The sequence below is a fragment of the Nerophis ophidion genome, linkage group LG10, assembly GCF_033978795.1.
Source record: "Nerophis ophidion isolate RoL-2023_Sa linkage group LG10, RoL_Noph_v1.0, whole genome shotgun sequence".
NCBI classification, from domain to species: Eukaryota; Metazoa; Chordata; class Actinopteri; order Syngnathiformes; family Syngnathidae; genus Nerophis; species Nerophis ophidion.
Window position 1 is genome coordinate 60,263,415 of NC_084620.1, and position 17,396 is coordinate 60,280,810.

Here is a 17,396-nt window from a genome sequence, read left to right on the forward strand (position 1 = left end):
TCCTTTTCAACTTATATTCAGTTGAATAGACTGCAAAGACAAGATATGTAACGTTCAAACTGATAAACTTTGTTATTTTCTGCAAATATTAGCTCATTTGGAATTTGATGGCTGCAACATGTTTCAAAAAAGCTGTCACAAGTGGCAAAAACGACTGAAATAGTTGGGGAATGCTCATCAAACACTTATTTGGAACATCCCACAGGTGTGCAGGCTAATTGGGAACAGGTGGGTGCCATGATTGGGTATAAAAGCAGCTTCCATGAAATGCTCAGTCATTCACAAACAAGGACGGGGCGAGGGTCACCAATTTGTGAACAAATGCGTGAGCAAACTGTCGAACAGTTTAAGAACACCATTTCTCAACCAGCTATTGCTAGAAATTTAGGGATTTCAACATCTACGCTCCATAATATCATCAAAAGGTTCAGAGAATCTGGAGAAATCACTGCACGTAAGTGATGATATTACGAACCTTTGATCCCTCAGGCGTCAGAAACTGACATCAGTGTGTAAAGGATATCACCACATGGGCTCAGCAACGCTTCAGAAAACCACTGTCAGTAACTACAGTCTGTCGCTACATCTGTAAGTGCAAGTTAAAACTCTATTATGCAAAGCGAAAGCCATTTATCAACAACACCCAGAAATGCCGCCGGCTTCGCTGGACCCGAGCGAATCTAAGATGGACTGATGCAAAGTGGGAAATTGTTCTGTGGTCTGACGAGTCCACATTTCAAATTGTTTTTGGAAACTGTGGACGTCGTGTCCTCCGGAACAAAGAGGACAAGAACCATCCGGATTGTTCGAGGCGCAAAGTTGAAAAGCCAGCATGTGTGATGGTATGGGGGTGCATTAGTGCCCAAGGCATGGGTAACTTACACATCTGTGAAGGCACCATTAATGCTGAAAGGTACATACAGCTTTTGGAACAACATATGTTGTCATCCAAGCAACGTTATCATGGACGCCCCTGCTTATTTCAGTAAGACAATGCCAAGCCAGGTGTTACAACAGCGTGGCTTCATAGTAAAAGAGTGCGGGTACTTTCCTGGCCCGCCTGCAGTCCAGACCTGTCTCCCATTGAAAATGTGTGGCGCATTATGAAGCCTAACGGAGACCTCGGACTGTTGAACAACTTAAGCTGTACATCAAGCAAGAATGGGAAATAATTCCACCTGAAAAGCGTCAAAAATGTGTCTCCTCAGTTCCCAAATATTTACTGAGTGTTGTTAAAAGGAAAGGCCATGCAACACAGTGGTAAAAAAATTCTAAGGTAACGATTATTTGCACAAAAAAAAAAGATTCTCAGTGTGAACATAAATATCTTGTCTTTGAAGTCTATTCAGTTGAATATAAGTTAAAAAGGATTTGCAAATCTTCGTATTCTGTTTTTATTTACTATTTACACAACATGACAACTTCACTGGTTTTGTGAAATAATCTATTGTAGTTGATAAGTATTTATCATGGTATTGTTCAGTAGTATTCACCAAGTATTTATTAATCCATTTCAGAGTTGTAAGTGAGGTGTCAAAAATGAGATGATGGCTACTGTGACTCAAAGGAATGTTTCAATGTTGTCATTGCTTTGCACAAATGTTAGCAGAGACTTCAAATTGTTATTTTTTGTGGGAGTAGGGGATTCGTTTCCGTTATTCAGTACTTAGAGTTCCCGCTCTTCTGGTCCACTAATAACAACGACCCTTCTGGTAGCTTCTCAAGCCAAATAAAGTCTCATCACGTTCTTTTTCAGCCAAGATTTGTACAAAATACACAACTATGGGGTTTTTATTTTTGAACTAACAACAGGGAGATATATCTTTGTTCAGCATCTAAAAGCGCTCCTTCTGATAGGAAGAAACATTTACTGCATAATTCAACCCTGAGCAGTACTCTCGATATGTATTTAATGACTTCTGTACAAACCTCGTTTCCAGGAGTTGGGAAATTGTGTTAGATGTAAATATAAACAGAATACAATGATTTGCAAATCCTTTTCAACCCATATTCAGTTGAATATGCTACAAAGACAACATATTTGATGTTCAAACTCATAAACTTCATTTTTTTTTGGGCAAATAATAATTAACTTAGAATTTCATGGCTGCAACATGTGCCAAAGTAGTTGGGAAAGGGCATGTTCACCACTGTGTTACATCACCTTTTCTTTTAACAACACTCAAATGTTTGGGAACTGAGGAAACTAATTGTTGAAGCTTTGAAAGTGGAATTCTTTCCCATTCTTGTTTTATGTAGAGCTTCAGTCCTTCAACAGTCCGGGGTCTCCGCTGTCGTATTTTACGCTTCATAATGCGCCACACATTTTCCATGGGAGACAGGTCTGGACTGCAGGCGGGCCAGGAAAGTACCCGCACTCTTTTTTTACGAAGCCACGCTGTTGTAACACGCGCTGAACGTGGCTTGGCATTGTCTTGCTGAAATAAGCAGGGGCGTCCATGAAAAAGACGGCGCTTAGATGGCAGCATATGTTGTTCCAAAACCTGTATGTACCTTTCAGCATTAATGGTGCCTTCACAGATGTGTAAGTTACCCATGCCTTGGGCACTAATGCACCCCCGTATTATCACACATGCTGGCTTTTCAACTTTGTTCAATACCAGTCTGGATGGTTCGCTTCTCCTTTGGTCCGGATGACACGATGTCGAATATTTCCGAAAACAATTTGAAATGTGGACTCGACAGACCACAGAACACTTTTCCACTTTAAATCAGTCCATCTTAGATGATCTCGGGCCTAGAGAAGCCGGCGGCGTTTCTGGATGTTGTTGATAAATGGCTTTCGCTTTGCATAGTAGAGCTTTAACTTGCACTTACAGATGTAGCAACGAACTGTATTTAGTGACAGTGGTTTTCTGAAGTGTTCCTGAGCCCATGTGGAGATATCCTTTAGAGATTGATGTCGGTTTTTGATACAGTGCCGACAGAGGGATCGAAGTTCACGGTCATGCAATGTTGGTTTCCGGCCATGCCGCTTACGTGGAGTGATTTCTCCAGATTCTCTGAACCTTTTGATGATATTATGGAACGTAGATGTTGAAATCCCTCAATTTCTTGCAATTGCACTTTGAGAAAAGTTGTTCTTAAACTGTTTGACTATTTGCTCACGCAGTTGTGGACAAAGGGGTGTACCTCGCCCCATCCTTTCTTGTGAAAGACTGAGCATCTTTTGGGAAGCTGTTTTTATAGCCAATCATGGCACCCACCTGTTCCCAATTAGCCTGCACACCTGTGGGATGTTCCAAATAAGTGTTTGATGAGCATTCCTCAACTTTATTAGCATTTATTGCCACCTTTCCCAACTTCTTTGTCACGTGTTGCTGGCATCAAATTCTAAAGTTAATGATTATTTGCAACAACAACAAAAAAGTTTATGAGTTTGAACATCAAATATGTTGTCTTTGTAGCATATTCAACTGAATATGGGTTGAAAAGGATTTGCAAATCATTGTATTCTGTTTATATTTACATCTAACACAATTTCCCAACTCATATGGAAACGGGGTTTGTACAAAATACTCAACTATGTTTTCTTTTATTTTTCAACTAATAGTAGTCAGATTCCTCTTTGTTCAGCATCTAAAGGAAGCCATTTATTGCTCCTTCTGACATGAAGAAACATAGCCTGCATAATTCAACCTTGAGCTGCACTCTCTACATGTAGTCACTGACTTCTAGGTTGTTCTGTGCTCTAACATGGCTCCGCACACTAAAAAAGGGACTCGATCCTATCCATCCGCGTCGTCCATAGCAACAGCGGCCAGGGAATAAATAACTGACAATAACATGGAGTTGAGTTGCTATCTATCACAGCAGCACTTCCTGCCTCTTTAAAAGCTGCCATCCATTCCTCTAACTTCTCCTGCTTTGCCGGAGCAGACATTAGTCTCAATAAGCACTCGAGTGTGTGGTGGGAATGATCTTCTTTCTTGGCGGAGTGGAAGTCGAGCTTGACTTGCGAGGTGTCCTTTTTTTTTCCCTTTCGGTTCTGTATTCCAGGGGGGTCAGAAGTCCATTTTAGGCCAACAACTTGTTTTTATAGGCACTCTGCATTTTCTAAAAAAAAATAAATCGTTTCCCGTAGGAGTTGGGAAATTGTGTTAGATGTAAATATAAACAGAATACAATGATTTGCAAATCCTTTTCAACCCATATTCAGTTGAATATGCTACAAAGACAACATCTTTGATCTTCAAACTCATAAACATTTTTTTTTGCAAATAATCATTAACTTTAGAATTTGATGCCAGCAACACGTGACAAAGAAGTTGGGAAAGGTGGCAATAAATACTGATTAAGTTGAGGAATTCTCATTAAACACTTATTTGGAACATCCCACAGGTGTGCAGGCTAATTGGGAACAGGTGGGTGCCATGATTGGGTATAAAAACAGCTTCCCAAAAAATGCTCAGTCTTTCACAAGAAAGGATGGGGCGAGGTACACCCCTTTGTCCACAACTGCGTGAGCAAATAGTCAAACAGTTTAAGAACAACCTTTCTCAAAGTGACATTGCAAGAAATTTAGGGATTTCAACATCTACGCTCCATAACATCATCAAAAGGTTCGGAGAATCTGGAGAAATCACTCCACGTAAGCGGCATGGCCGGAAACCAACATTGAATGACCGTGACCTTCCATCCCTCAGACGGCACTGTATCAAAAACCCACATCAATCTCTAAAGGATATCACCACATGGGCTCAGGAACACTTCAGAAAACCACTGCCACTAAATACAGTTTGTCACTACATCTTTAAGTGCAAGTTGAAGCTCTACTATGCAAAGCAAAAGCCATTTATCAACAACATCCAGAAACGCCGACGGCTTCTCTTGGCCCGAGATCATCTAAGATGGACTGATGCAAAGTGGAAAAGTGTTCTGTGGTCTGACGAGTCCACATTTCAAATACTTGACATCCGGACCAAAGGGGAAGCGAACCATCAAGACTGTTATCGACGCAGAGTTGAAAAGCCAGCATGTGTGATGGTATGGGGGTGCATTAGTGCCCAAGGCATGGGTAACTTACACATCTGTGAAGGCACCATTAATGCTGAAAGGTACATACAGCTTTTGGAACAACATATGCTGCCATCTAAGCGCCGTCTTTTTCATGGACGCCCCTGCTTATTCCAGCAAGACAATGCCAAGCCACATTCAGCACGTGTTACAACAGCGTGGCTTTGTAAAAAAAAAAAAAATGCGGGTACTTTCCTGGCCCGCCTGCAGTCCAGACCTGTCTACCATGGAAAATGTGTGGCGCGTTATGAAGCGTAAAATACGACAGCGGAGACCCCGGACTGTTGAAGGACTGAAGCTCTACATAAAACAAGAATGGGAAAGAATTCCACTTTCAAAGCTTCAACAATTAGTTTCCTCAGTTCCCAAACGTTTATTGAGTGTTGTTAAAAGAAAAGGTGATGTAACACAGTGGTGAACATGCCCTTTCCCAACTACTTTGGCACATGCTGCAGCCATGAAATTCTAAGTTGATTATTATTTGCAAAAAAAATAAAGTTTGAGTTTGAACATCAAATATGTTGTCTTTGTAGCATATTCAACTGAATATGGGTTGAAAAGGATTTGCAAATCATTGTATTCTGTTTATATTTACATCTAACACAATTTCCCAACTCATGTGGAAACGGGGTTTGTATATCGTGTTTGGTGACATGGCTTAAAAATATCGAGGTATTAACAAAAGTTTGTATCTCCCAGGCCTAAAATGTAAACCCTTGAAACTTAAAGCAAGGCCTGATTTCATTGAGTACCAACCAGTTTAGCCACGTAGTTGACCACCAGGATGTCTGTCTTCTTCTTGCCCAGTCGAGGCAGGTGTGTGTTCAGGTGCTCTCGCAGCTTCTCCACCGTCTAACACACACACACACACACACACACACACACACACACACACACACTAAATAAGACACTCAGTGCATGTAGACGTGGGTGGGGGGAGGGGGGGGGGGGTAAAGCAGCGAGCAAAGTGACCGGGGATCAGTCTAAGAATAGTCCGGGCGGCGCTTACATTTTGTCTGAACTCTGTTAAACTGAAGCTATCTGCACTTTCCACATAATGCTGAGCACGGCAAAAGCTGCAGGATGAGAACATTTTCATCAAAAAAAAAAAAAAACGTTAAAAAAAGAAAATGAAACGTGTCAGATAAGACTCTGGGAAATAATTGACTTTTTTTTTTTTATTATAGTGGATTCACGATACAAAGCTATTGTCCCTCAGAGGAAGTTGCTTTAAAAACTATTTACATCTGAAATCTGACTTCTTTTTTTTTTTTTTTTACCAAAACTTGGCAAGGCTTGATTGTCGTGACTCACAAAAATTGCGAGGTGGCTCAATAAACGGAAAAAGTGAAGTGAATTATATTTATATAGCGCTTTTCTCTTGTGACTCAAAGCGCTTTACATTGTGAACCCCAATATCTGAGTTACATTTAAGTGTGGGTGGCACTGAGAGCAGGTGGGTAAAGTGTCTTGCTCAAGGACACAACGGCAGTGACTAGTAGAGATCCGCGGTTTGCGGTCTCATCCGCGGAGTTCCGCGGGTTGGGCGGGTCACGTGACGAAATAATAGATTTTAATTAGGTTCGGGCGGGTCACATGACGAAATAATAGATTTTAATTAGGTTCGGGCGGGTGGCGGTTGAACCAATCGGAAATACTTGATATAAATGGTTCTGGATCGGTATCCTTTACCATTCAAAGAACCATTTAAGACCCGTGTCACAAAGCGGAGAAGACAATAGGAGACTCAAAAATTAACTTAAATGACTGCCAGCAGTCACCCAGATAATAAGTATTAGGGCGTGCTATGAAGTCATTGGCTTTGTCGCCTTCTACAACATGTAAGATCTGCTTGTCAGTCCAGCAACATGTTGTGTGTCGGACACACTGTGATAGCAAAATTACTTGTACTTGTTTTAATAGATGATGTTCTTTGAACTGGGTAGCAAAAGTTGTTTATTGGGCTCAGGAATGTGACACTTAGCAAGAGATCTATTATCTGATCAAGCTCTGTCTCCTGTGTTTTTAATGTAACATGTGGACTTTTGTTGACCTGGGCATATGTGTCATTTATTCTCGACCCCCAACAGAGCTAAATTGTCCCCCTTTCCTGAGTGACCCCCCTCCTCTGGGCAAACGACACCCTCTTCCCTTCACAGGACTTTGGGTATTCATTCCACTGGTGTACTGTATGTAAATGAGCATGGAGGGTGGGACTTCTGAGAATGTATAATTGTCATGTCCAATTCTAAAGGAGTTAGAACAAGCTAGAACGGACGGATGTGTCGTTCTGGTTTGGTCTCGCTTTGCAAAGCTTGTTATTATTTGTTTGTTACTTTAATAAATAATTTTAAAGCTATTTGGCACTAAAGGATCGTCTTTAAGAAAATTTCCACGACAACACGCACACAACTGCAAGGCATACTGGGTGACACAGAGTACACTAATGGTTGTGATATAAATAATTTTAACACCTTTAGTAATACGCGCCACGCTGTGAAGCCACACCAAACAAGAATGACAAACACATTTCGGGAGAACATCCTCACAGTAACACAACATAAACGCAACACAACAAATACCCAGAATCCTTTGCATCCATGAAAATTCCTGACTATTTTATACACCCCACTAGCAGCAAACGCCCCCCCCCCCCCATTGTCAGGGATGCAAATGATTCTGGGTATTTGTTGTGTTGTGTTACTGTGAGGGTGTTCTCCCGAAATGTGTTTGTCATTCTTGTTTGGTGTGGCTTCACAGCGTGGCACATATTACTAAGAGTGTTAAAATTGTTTATATCACAACCATTAGTGTACTCTGTGTCACCCAGTATGCCTTTCAATCTTGTACGTGTCTTTGAGGAAGCTGCACACAACATGTCGCTGGGCTAAAAATCACAACCATTAGTGTACTCTGTCACCCAGTATGCCTTGCAGTCGTGTATGTGTCTTTGAGGAAGCTGCATACAACATGTTGCTGGGCTAAAAATCAGTTTGTACATGTTGTTGAAGGTGTCAAAGGCAATGGCTTCACAGCACGCCCTTATTCTCGTCATCAGGATGAACACCATTGGATATTCGCTAGAACGTAAGCGGCTCCCTTTGTTTTCTTTACTCTGTGTGACGGGTTTAAATGTCTCTCTGAGTCGTAAAGTTGGCCGACCTCTGATGTATTTTAACGGGCGGGCGGTTGCGGTTCTGATAAAATGTTGGTTCGGGTGGACGGCGGGTGGATGACGACTTTGGTGATGCGGTTGCGGATGATATAATTGCTTATCCGCGCATCTCTAGTGACTAGGATGGCGGAAGCGGGAACCCATCAATTATCATGAATTAATTAAGGTGGACCCTGACTTAAACAAGTTGAAAAACGTATCCGGGTGTTACCATTTAGTGGTCAATTGTAGGGAATATGTACTGTACTGTGCAATCTACTAATAAAAGTATCAATCAATTAATCAATCAATCAATCAATCAATCAATGCTGGCACGGCCACTTTCCCAACCGCGCCACGCTTTCCATCCATCCATTTTTCTACCGCTTGTCCCTTTTGAGCTGGCATTGGGGGTGCTGGAGCCTATCTCAGCTGCATTCGGGCGGAAGGTGCAGTACACCCTGGACAAGTTTCCACCTCATCGCAGGGCCAACACAGATAGACCTTACAGTCGGAAAAATACAGTAGTTATTATACAAATAATACTTTGCGAAAATGTGGTTTGGATTGAAGATCAAGTCTGAATCGAATCGTCACCCCAGGAAGTGGTGCCCAGAGAGTCCCATTTCTTAAAGTTTTTAAGCATCCATCCATCTATTTTCTACCGCTTGTCCCTTTTTGGGGTGGCAAGGGGTGCTGGTGCCTATCTCAGTTACAATCGGGCGGAAGGTGGAGTACACCCTGGATAAGTCGCCACCTCATGGCAGGCCCAACACAGATAGAACTAGGGGCGGCATAGCTCGGTTGGTAGAGTGGCCGTGCCAGCAACTTTAGGGTTCCAGGTTCGATTCCCGCGTCCGCCATTCTAGTCACTGCTGTTGTGTCCTTGGGCAAGACACTTTACCCACCTGCTCCCAGTGCCACCCACACTGCTTTAAATGTAACTTAGATATTGGGTTTCACTATGTAAAGCGCTTTGAGTCACTAGAGAAAAGCGCTATATAAATATAATTCACTTCACTTCACCTTACAGTCGGAAGAATACCGTAATTATTACACAAATAATACTTTGTGAAAAGTGGTTTGGATCGAGGATCAAGTCTGAATCGAATCGTCACCCCAGGAAGTGGTGCCCAGAGAGTCCCATTTCTTAAAGTTTTTAAGCATCCATCCATCCATTTCTACCGCTTGTCCCTTTTTGGGGATGCAAGGGGTGCTGGTGGCTATCTCAGCTACAATCGGGCGGAAGGTGGGGTACACCCTGGATAAGTCGCCACCTCATCACAGGGCCAACACAAATTGACCCGGTATAGCTCAGTTGGTAGAGTGGCCGTGCCAGCAACTTGAGGGTTCCAAGTTCGATTCCCGCTTCTGCCATCCTAGTCACTGCCGTTGTGTCCTTGGGCAAGACACTTTACCCACCTGCTCCCAGTGCCACCCACACTGGTTTAAATGTAACTTAGATATTGGGTTTCACTATGTAAAGCGCTTTGAGTCACTAGAGAAAAGCGCTATATAAATATAATTCACTTCACTTCACCTTACAGTCGGAAGAATACCGTAATTATTACACAAATAATACTTTGTGAAAAGTGGTTTGGATCGAGGATCAAGTCTGAATCGAATCGTCACCCCAGGAAGTGGTGCCCAGAGAGTCCCATTTCTTAAAGTTTTTAAGCAATTTTTGCCTGATTTTGCATCCACACTCGCCCCCATTCATTGCACCGTTTGTCCCCTCCTCACCAGGCCGATGAGCGCCCTCTGCTGGTGGTCCTCCTCCTGGAAAAGCGGCAGCAGCAGCATCTTCCCGTCTGGAAGAGACGTGGCAGACAAAAAGAAAGCATTGACGCTCCTGCAGCCTCAGGTGAGTGCTCTCATTGGCAGTGGAAACACGGGCAGATTGAAGGCAGACAGTAATGGATTCCTTTCAGGGTGTGTTTTTTTTTGGGGGTCTTGAAAAAAACATCACACAGCTGGTAATGAGGCGCCCGCTGCGCGCCCATGAATATTTCCACACTCGCGTTTATAATCTTTATTTAATCGCCTAAGAAGGCGACTTCTTGATGCACGTCAAACTTACATAAGCATCAGCGACTTATTTACAAACCCTGTTTCCATATGAGTTGGGAAATTGTGTTAGATGTAAATATAAACAGAATAGAAAATGATTTGCTATTCATTTTCAACCCATATTCAGTTGAATATGCTACAAAGACAACATATTTGATCTTCAAACTTTTTTTTCTTTGTTGCAAATAATCATTAACGTTAGAATTTGATGCCAGCAACACCTGACAAAGAAGTTGGGAAAGGTGGCAATAAATACTGATAAAGTTGAGGAATGCTCATCAAACACTTATTTGGAACATCCCACAGGTGTGCAGGCTAATTGGGAACAGGTGGGTGCCATGATTGGGTATAAAAACAGCTCCTCAAAAAATGCTCAGTCTTTCACAAGAAAGGATGGGGCGAGGTACACCCCTTTGTCCACAACTGCGTGAGCAAATAGTCAAACAGTTTAAGAACAACCTTTCTCAAAGTGCAATTGCAAGAAATTTAGGGATTTCAACATCTACGTTCCATAATATCATCAAAAGGTTGAGAGAATCTGGAGAAATCACTCCACGTAAGCGGCATGGCCGGAAATCAACATTGAATGACCGTGACCTTCCATCCCTCAGATGGCACTGTATCAAAAACTGACATAATTCTCTCAAGGATATCACCACATGGGCTCAGGAACACTTCTGAAAACCACTGTCACTAAATACTGTTTGTCGCTACATCTGTAAGTGCAAGTTAAAGCTCTACTATGCAAAGCAAAAGCCATTTATCAACAACATCCAGAAACGCCGTCGGCTTCTGTGGGCCCGAGATCATCTAAGATGGACTGATGCAAAGTGGAAAAGAGTTCTGTGGTCTGACGGGTCCTCATTTCAAATCATTTTTGGAAATATTCGACATTGTGTCATCCGGACCAAAAGGGAAGCGAACCATCCAGACTGTTATTGACGCAAAGTTGAAAAGCCAGCATGTGTGATGGTATGGGGGTGCGTTATTATGGGACGGCGTGGCGCAGTGGGAGAGTGGCCGTGCGCAACCCGAGGGTCACTGGTTCAAATCCCACCTAGAACCAACCTTGTCACGTCCGTTGTGTCCTGAGCAAGACACTTCACCCTTGCTCCTGATGGGTGCTGGTTGGCGCCTTGCATGGCAGCTCCTTCCATCAGTGTGTGAATGTGTGTGTGAATGGGTAAATGTGGAAGTAGTGTCAAAGCGCTTTGAGTACCTTGAAGGTAGAAAAGCGCTATACAAGTACAACCCATATTAGTGACCAAGGCATGGGTAACTTACACATCTGTGAAGGCACCATTAATGTTGAAAGGTACATACAGGTTTTGGAACAACATATGCTGCCATCCAAGCGCCGTCTTTTTCATGGACGCCCCTGCTTATTTCAGCAAGACAATGCCAAGCCACATTCAGCCCCTGTCACAACAGCGTGGCTTCTTAAAAAAAAGAGTGCGGGTACTTTCCTGGCCCGCCTGCAGTCCAGACCTGTCTCCCATGGAAAATGTGTGGCGCATTATGAAGCGTAAAATACGACAGTGGAGACCCCGGACTGTTGAAGGACTGAAGCTCTACATAAAACAAGAATGGGAAAGAATTCCACTTTCAAAGCTTCAACAATTAGTTTCCTCAGTTCCCAAACGTTTATTGAGTGTTGTTAAAAGAAAAGGTGATGTAACACAGTGGTGAACATGCCCTTTCCCAACTACTTTGGCACGTGTTGCAGCCATGAAATTATAAGTTAAATATTATTTGCAAAAATAAAAATAAAGTTTATGTGTTTGAACATCAAATATGTTGTCTTTGTAGCATATTCAACTGAATATGGGTTGAAAAGGATTTGCAAAGCATTGTATTCTGTTTATATTTACATCTAACACAATTTCCCAACTCATATGGAAACAGGGTTTGTATATACACTATATTGCCAAAAGTATTTGGCCACTCATCCAAATGACGAGAATCCGGTGTCCTAATCACTTGACCCAGTGTATCAAATCAAGCACTTAGGCATGGAGACTGACCACTCTCAGTGATTTCCAGCATCACAGAATGCCACCTGTGCAACAAATCCAGTCGTGAAGTTTCCTCACTTCTAAATATTCCAAAGTCAACTTTACAATAGGAAAATTGAAGATTTGGGGAACAACAGCAACTCAGCCACCAAGTGGTGGGCCACGTAATCTGACAGAGAGGGGTCGGCGGATGCTGCAGTGTGAAGACTTTCTGCACATTCACTTGCTACATGAGCTTCCAATTAGTACACGTACAGTACGCATGGAATGAGCTTCCATGGCCGGGCAGCTGCATCTAAGCCACACATCACCAAGTCCAATGCAAAGCGTGGGATGCAGTGGTGTAAAGCACGTCAACACTGGACTCTAGAGCAGTGGTTCTTAACCTTGTTGGAGGTGCCGAACCCTGCCGGTTCCATATATGCATTCACAGAACCTTTCTTTAGTGAAAATGTTTATTTTTTTCAAATTCATGACAAAGTTGTATGTTTTTTTTTTTACTGGTGGACAAAATGAACCGTGGATTAAAATCACCTCGTTTAAAGAACAAAACCAACACAGAGCATGAACTCACATGAAAATACACATCTGCAAATCAGTGTGACTTCTGTGGTTGCCGTGTACAAAATACGCCGATGAGTCGGGTGCGAACCCCTGAGGCCAAATCCCCGAGCCCTTAGAGTTCGATCGAACCAAGGTTAAGAACCACTGCTCTAGAGCAGTGGAGACGCCTTCTCTGGACAGATGAGTTGGGCTTGGCCCCTTAGTTCCAGTGAAAGGAATTTTGAATTCTCCATGCTACACAATTCCATGTTCTCCAACTAGTGGGAAACAGTTTGGAGCGGGGCCCCCTTCCTCCTCCAACATGACTGTGCACCAGTACACAATGCAAAGGTTCATAAAGACATAAATGACAACGTCTGGTGTGGATGAACTTGACTGGCCTGCTCAGAGTCCTGACCTGAACCAAAACATTTTGGACAATTCCATGCTCTCCACCTTGTGGGAAACAGTTTGGAGCGGGGCCCCTAACTCTTCCGAAAATGACCAGTGCACAAAGCAAGGTCCATAAAGACATAGATGACAGAGTCTGGTGTGGATGAACTTGACTGTCCTGCTCAGAGTCCTGACCTGAACCAAAACATTTTGGACAATTCCATGATCCCCAATTTGTGGGAACAGTTTGGAGCGGGGCCCCTTTCTCTTCCAACATGACTGTGCACCAGTGCACAAAGCAAGGTCCATAAAGACATGGATGACAGAGTCTGGTGTGGATGAACTTGACTGGCCTGCTCAGAGTCCTGACCTGAACCAAAACATTTTGGATAATTCCATGCTCTCCACCTTGTGGGAAACAGTTTGGAGCGGGGCCCCTAACTCTTCCGAAAATGACCAGTGCACAAAGCAAGGTCCATAAAGACATGGATGACGGAGTCTGGTGTGGATGAACTTGACTGGCCTGTTCAGAGTCCTGACCTGAACCAAAACATTTTAGACAATACCATGGGATGCCACTTCAAGTTCGTATGTGAGTAAAGGCAGGTGGCCAAATACTTTTGGCAATATAGTGTGTATTACCGACGCCTGTAGAAAAGAAAAACACACACTCCAGACATTACTGCACAAATGTCTTAATAATTTGGCTCTTTTTTTTTACTTTTAACTGTTGACATTTTCAACACTGATCGGAAGGAAACCAAGCCGACAGGTGCATGAATAATGAATGAGCGGTGAAAGTTAATCAGCCAAATTAGTCGGGAAGAAACGGACACAAAAGCAATTCTGCAGGATGATTTTGCAAACAATGCGTGCGATCAGATGAACACATGAGATCCATGCTAAGTCTTAGCTGAACATCTGCACAATAATAGCAAGCAGCGTTGCATAATCACAGCATTCTTCATTTTTAATCCCTCCCTTGCGTCTCATTTTCATCACTTTTTTTGTTTTTGTTGCCCAAACCTCGAGATAAAAATGAAGGTGAGCTCACACTCGCACTGCTGGTCTGTTGCGTGTCTTACCGTGACGCCAGCTGTCCACCGTGGAGAGGACTCTGCCCAACACAAAGAAAAGTGACCTCAGAAGTTGTTTTGTGCAAGCGTGGAATTATCAGGAGAGCATTTTTCTAACCAATGTGAACTTTGACCCCATTGAGTGGTTAGAGTGTCCGCCCTGAGATGGGTAGGTTGTGAGTTCAAACCTCAACCGAGTCATACCAAAGACTATAAAAATGGGAGCCATTACCTCCCTGCTTGGTATTCAGCATCAAGGTTTGGAATTGGGGGTATAAGTGACGTGCTGGGAACTAAACACCAGGTGAAAAATAGATACTTTTGGAGTTTTTTTTCGTCTTTTTTTTTTTTACCTGATTTAGGTTGCACATTAGAATAACAGGAAAAGGAAAAGAATAATTTTCTTTCATAATGTCAGCCTTGCCACTGACAGTCTGTTTGTGTGTTTAGTATTTCGTGTCCTTAGTTCCTGTCAGCACTCTTATTTTGTTGGTTTCCTGTCTTTCTCCCTGAGTGCTGTGTTCCCCCTCAGCTGCGGCTGATTGGCACCTTGACACACCTGGTGTCAATCAGTCCGCTCCTATTTAGACTTGTCTTCCCATCCAGTCACGGCTGGATTATTGTCATGTCGATGTCGCTCTCGTGTATGGTATTGTCACTCCTTTCGTGTCGTGCTGTATCTTTGCAACGTAGCTAGCGTTAAGCTACATTTTGTTAGATGTTTGTAGCTTACTGTTTTTTTTTCCTGCTACTAGTTTGTTTTCTTAATACAAGTACGACTTCTGTTTTCCTGCTATATACCCGCTAGCTTCCACGCTAGGCCTTTTTGTTTGTTATCCGCCCACGTGCGCGCTTTTTGTTTGTACCCTTTGTTTGGTTTTGTTCTAGTATTTTATATTAAAACCATATTTCCTTATTCAATGCCTGCCTCCATCTCTGCATATTGGGGTTCGTCAACAACAAACTCTGACAGAATAATCCAGCCGTGACTGGATGGGAAGACAGGTCTAAATAGGAGCGGACTGATTGACACCAGGTGTGCCCAGGTGCCAATCAGCCGCAGCTGAGGGGGAATACAGCACTCAGGGAGAAAGACAGGAAACCAACAAAATAAGAGTGCTGACAGGAACTAAGGACACAAAATACTAAACACACAAACAGACTGTCAGTGGCAAGCCTGACACATAAAAACGTTATTATAATGATATTCTAGTATGACAAATTGGTCCAAAAAGTATTTGACAAAGTTGTTATTAAATACTTTTTAGTCCCATTTTCTTTTAACAAAATAAATCAAGTATTGTGAGTGTATCTTACCTTTCTGTATTTGTATCTGAAACAGCAAAAACACCCACAAACGCTGGCTTACTCTAATAAAAATGTTATAAATACAGTTAAAAAGAAAAAAGGCTGGCTTCTGCTGGAGAGAAATGCGTCTGCTAGCTTTAGCGCCCCCATTTCTCCCAGTGCGGCGCGTCAGATTACTGCTGAGGCATTGAACAATATATCGCCCCCTACTTTGAGGCAGAGGTACTTGCTGCCTCATGGCCTGCCTTTTCCCCGTGGCATCAAGCACGCGCCCCCTCTCATGCACACGCTTAATAAAATTTGTGTGTTATCGCGGAGGCACCACTTGTGTCTGCCTCACTTCTGATCTGCTGCGTTATTTTGATCAGGAAACACAGAATTTCCGCGATTTTGACCATGATAATTATCCAAATATACAGGAACCCCACCAAAATCACATAGAAAGCATAGACCAAAAGAGAAATATTCAAACTTATTTTATTACTCTCTTTTTTGAACACCTCATAGTTAAGCCTTTTACCCCTCCTGGTGGTAAGTTGAGGCACTACCTTCCTTTGCCTCCCCTGACAGCATGTCACTGGGGTGTATATACTATATGTGTGTGTGTGTGTATGTATATATATATATATACACACATACACACGGAGATACATATGCACACACATATACATATTAATGTATATGTGTGTGCATGTATTAATATGTATATGTTGATATGTATGCATGTCTTATATACATATATACATATTAATACACACACACACACATATGTATGTATGTATGTATATATGTATTATATATAATATATATATGTGTGTGTGTATTAATATATATATGTATTATATGTAATATATATAAGTATGTGTGTATTAATATATATACATATATACAGTTTACATATATATGCATATATATATATATATATGCATATATATATGTATATGTATATGTATATATATATATATATATATATGTATGCATATAAGACATATACAATGTACAAAATTAGCCCCTGGGAGGGTATACGGGGGTTGGGGCGAATAAAATGTGGAGTTTGGCAGGTCTGAGCAAAGGTTTTGACCTTTTCGACCCATCTTAGTCAGCCATATTCAAAAATCAATAAGCTTCCCACTCTGACGTGGAACAGCTATTCCTCACTGTTGAGTGAAAATTGGATCAAGTTGAACCCTGGAAGTGATTTTGGTTGGGTTTGACATTTGACCTCCGCCAGCCAGTCTTTGGAGGATGACTCTTTTTTTATTTTTAACTTTGACCCCTGTTCAATATCCGAAATCTTCAGGCGTCTTGCTATGTGCGAGGCCAAAAGGTCCACAATAACAAAACTGCTCGGAATACTCAACTTGTGAATGCTGCTGTGGTGACAAGTGACTTCTTTTCCCACCTAGGCCTTCAGTCATGTCCGACTTCAATGACTACCACTCAAAAAAATACCATAATTGTTGTCACCACATGACCTTTGCTGGATAAATACTATGCAGAAATACATTTACGCACGACTGGGCGTTAAAACAAATCAACAGTGTAGAGAACGGATTTCAAAATCAATAAACCCGCATCAGCAATTAAAACATCTTATGTGGTATTATTGTCTAACAATAAAATTGCAAAAAACATATTAAACGTGAAAAAATAAAAAAAATTAAATATTTGAACTCACAATCTGTAGAACCCATTGGACGCCGTATAAGCCAGTGGTACCGCTCGGCGATTCGAGTTGAAATGGCGAGCATTTCCCCATTTCTTTGCTGACATCGTTTCACAAGATGTAGTTTCTCTTTA

At 42.1% G+C, this 17,396-nt stretch overlaps 1 protein-coding gene and 1 long non-coding RNA gene across 5 annotated transcripts in view; one reads left to right on the top strand and one right to left on the bottom strand.

Moving 5' to 3' along the window:
* Window positions 1-17,396, bottom strand: part of gsap (gamma-secretase activating protein) — a 61,037-nt gene that overhangs the window by 14,287 nt on the left and 29,354 nt on the right. For all 4 annotated transcript variants that reach the window (XM_061914305.1, XM_061914307.1, XM_061914306.1 and 1 more), the window contains 3 exons: window positions 14,298-14,329; window positions 9,935-10,002; window positions 5,794-5,889 (listed from right to left, as the gene is read on the bottom strand). In XM_061914305.1, the coding sequence (XP_061770289.1) occupies window positions 5,794-5,889; window positions 9,935-10,002; window positions 14,298-14,329 (196 nt within the window). The remainder of the gene's footprint in view (window positions 1-5,793; window positions 5,890-9,934; window positions 10,003-14,297; window positions 14,330-17,396) is intronic.
* The window catches only part of LOC133561094 (uncharacterized), a 40,467-nt gene that overhangs the window by 1,119 nt on the left and 21,952 nt on the right, over window positions 1-17,396 (top strand). The window contains exon 2 of the long non-coding RNA XR_009808576.1: window positions 9,938-10,055. This is a non-coding gene — a long non-coding RNA (uncharacterized LOC133561094). The remainder of the gene's footprint in view (window positions 1-9,937; window positions 10,056-17,396) is intronic.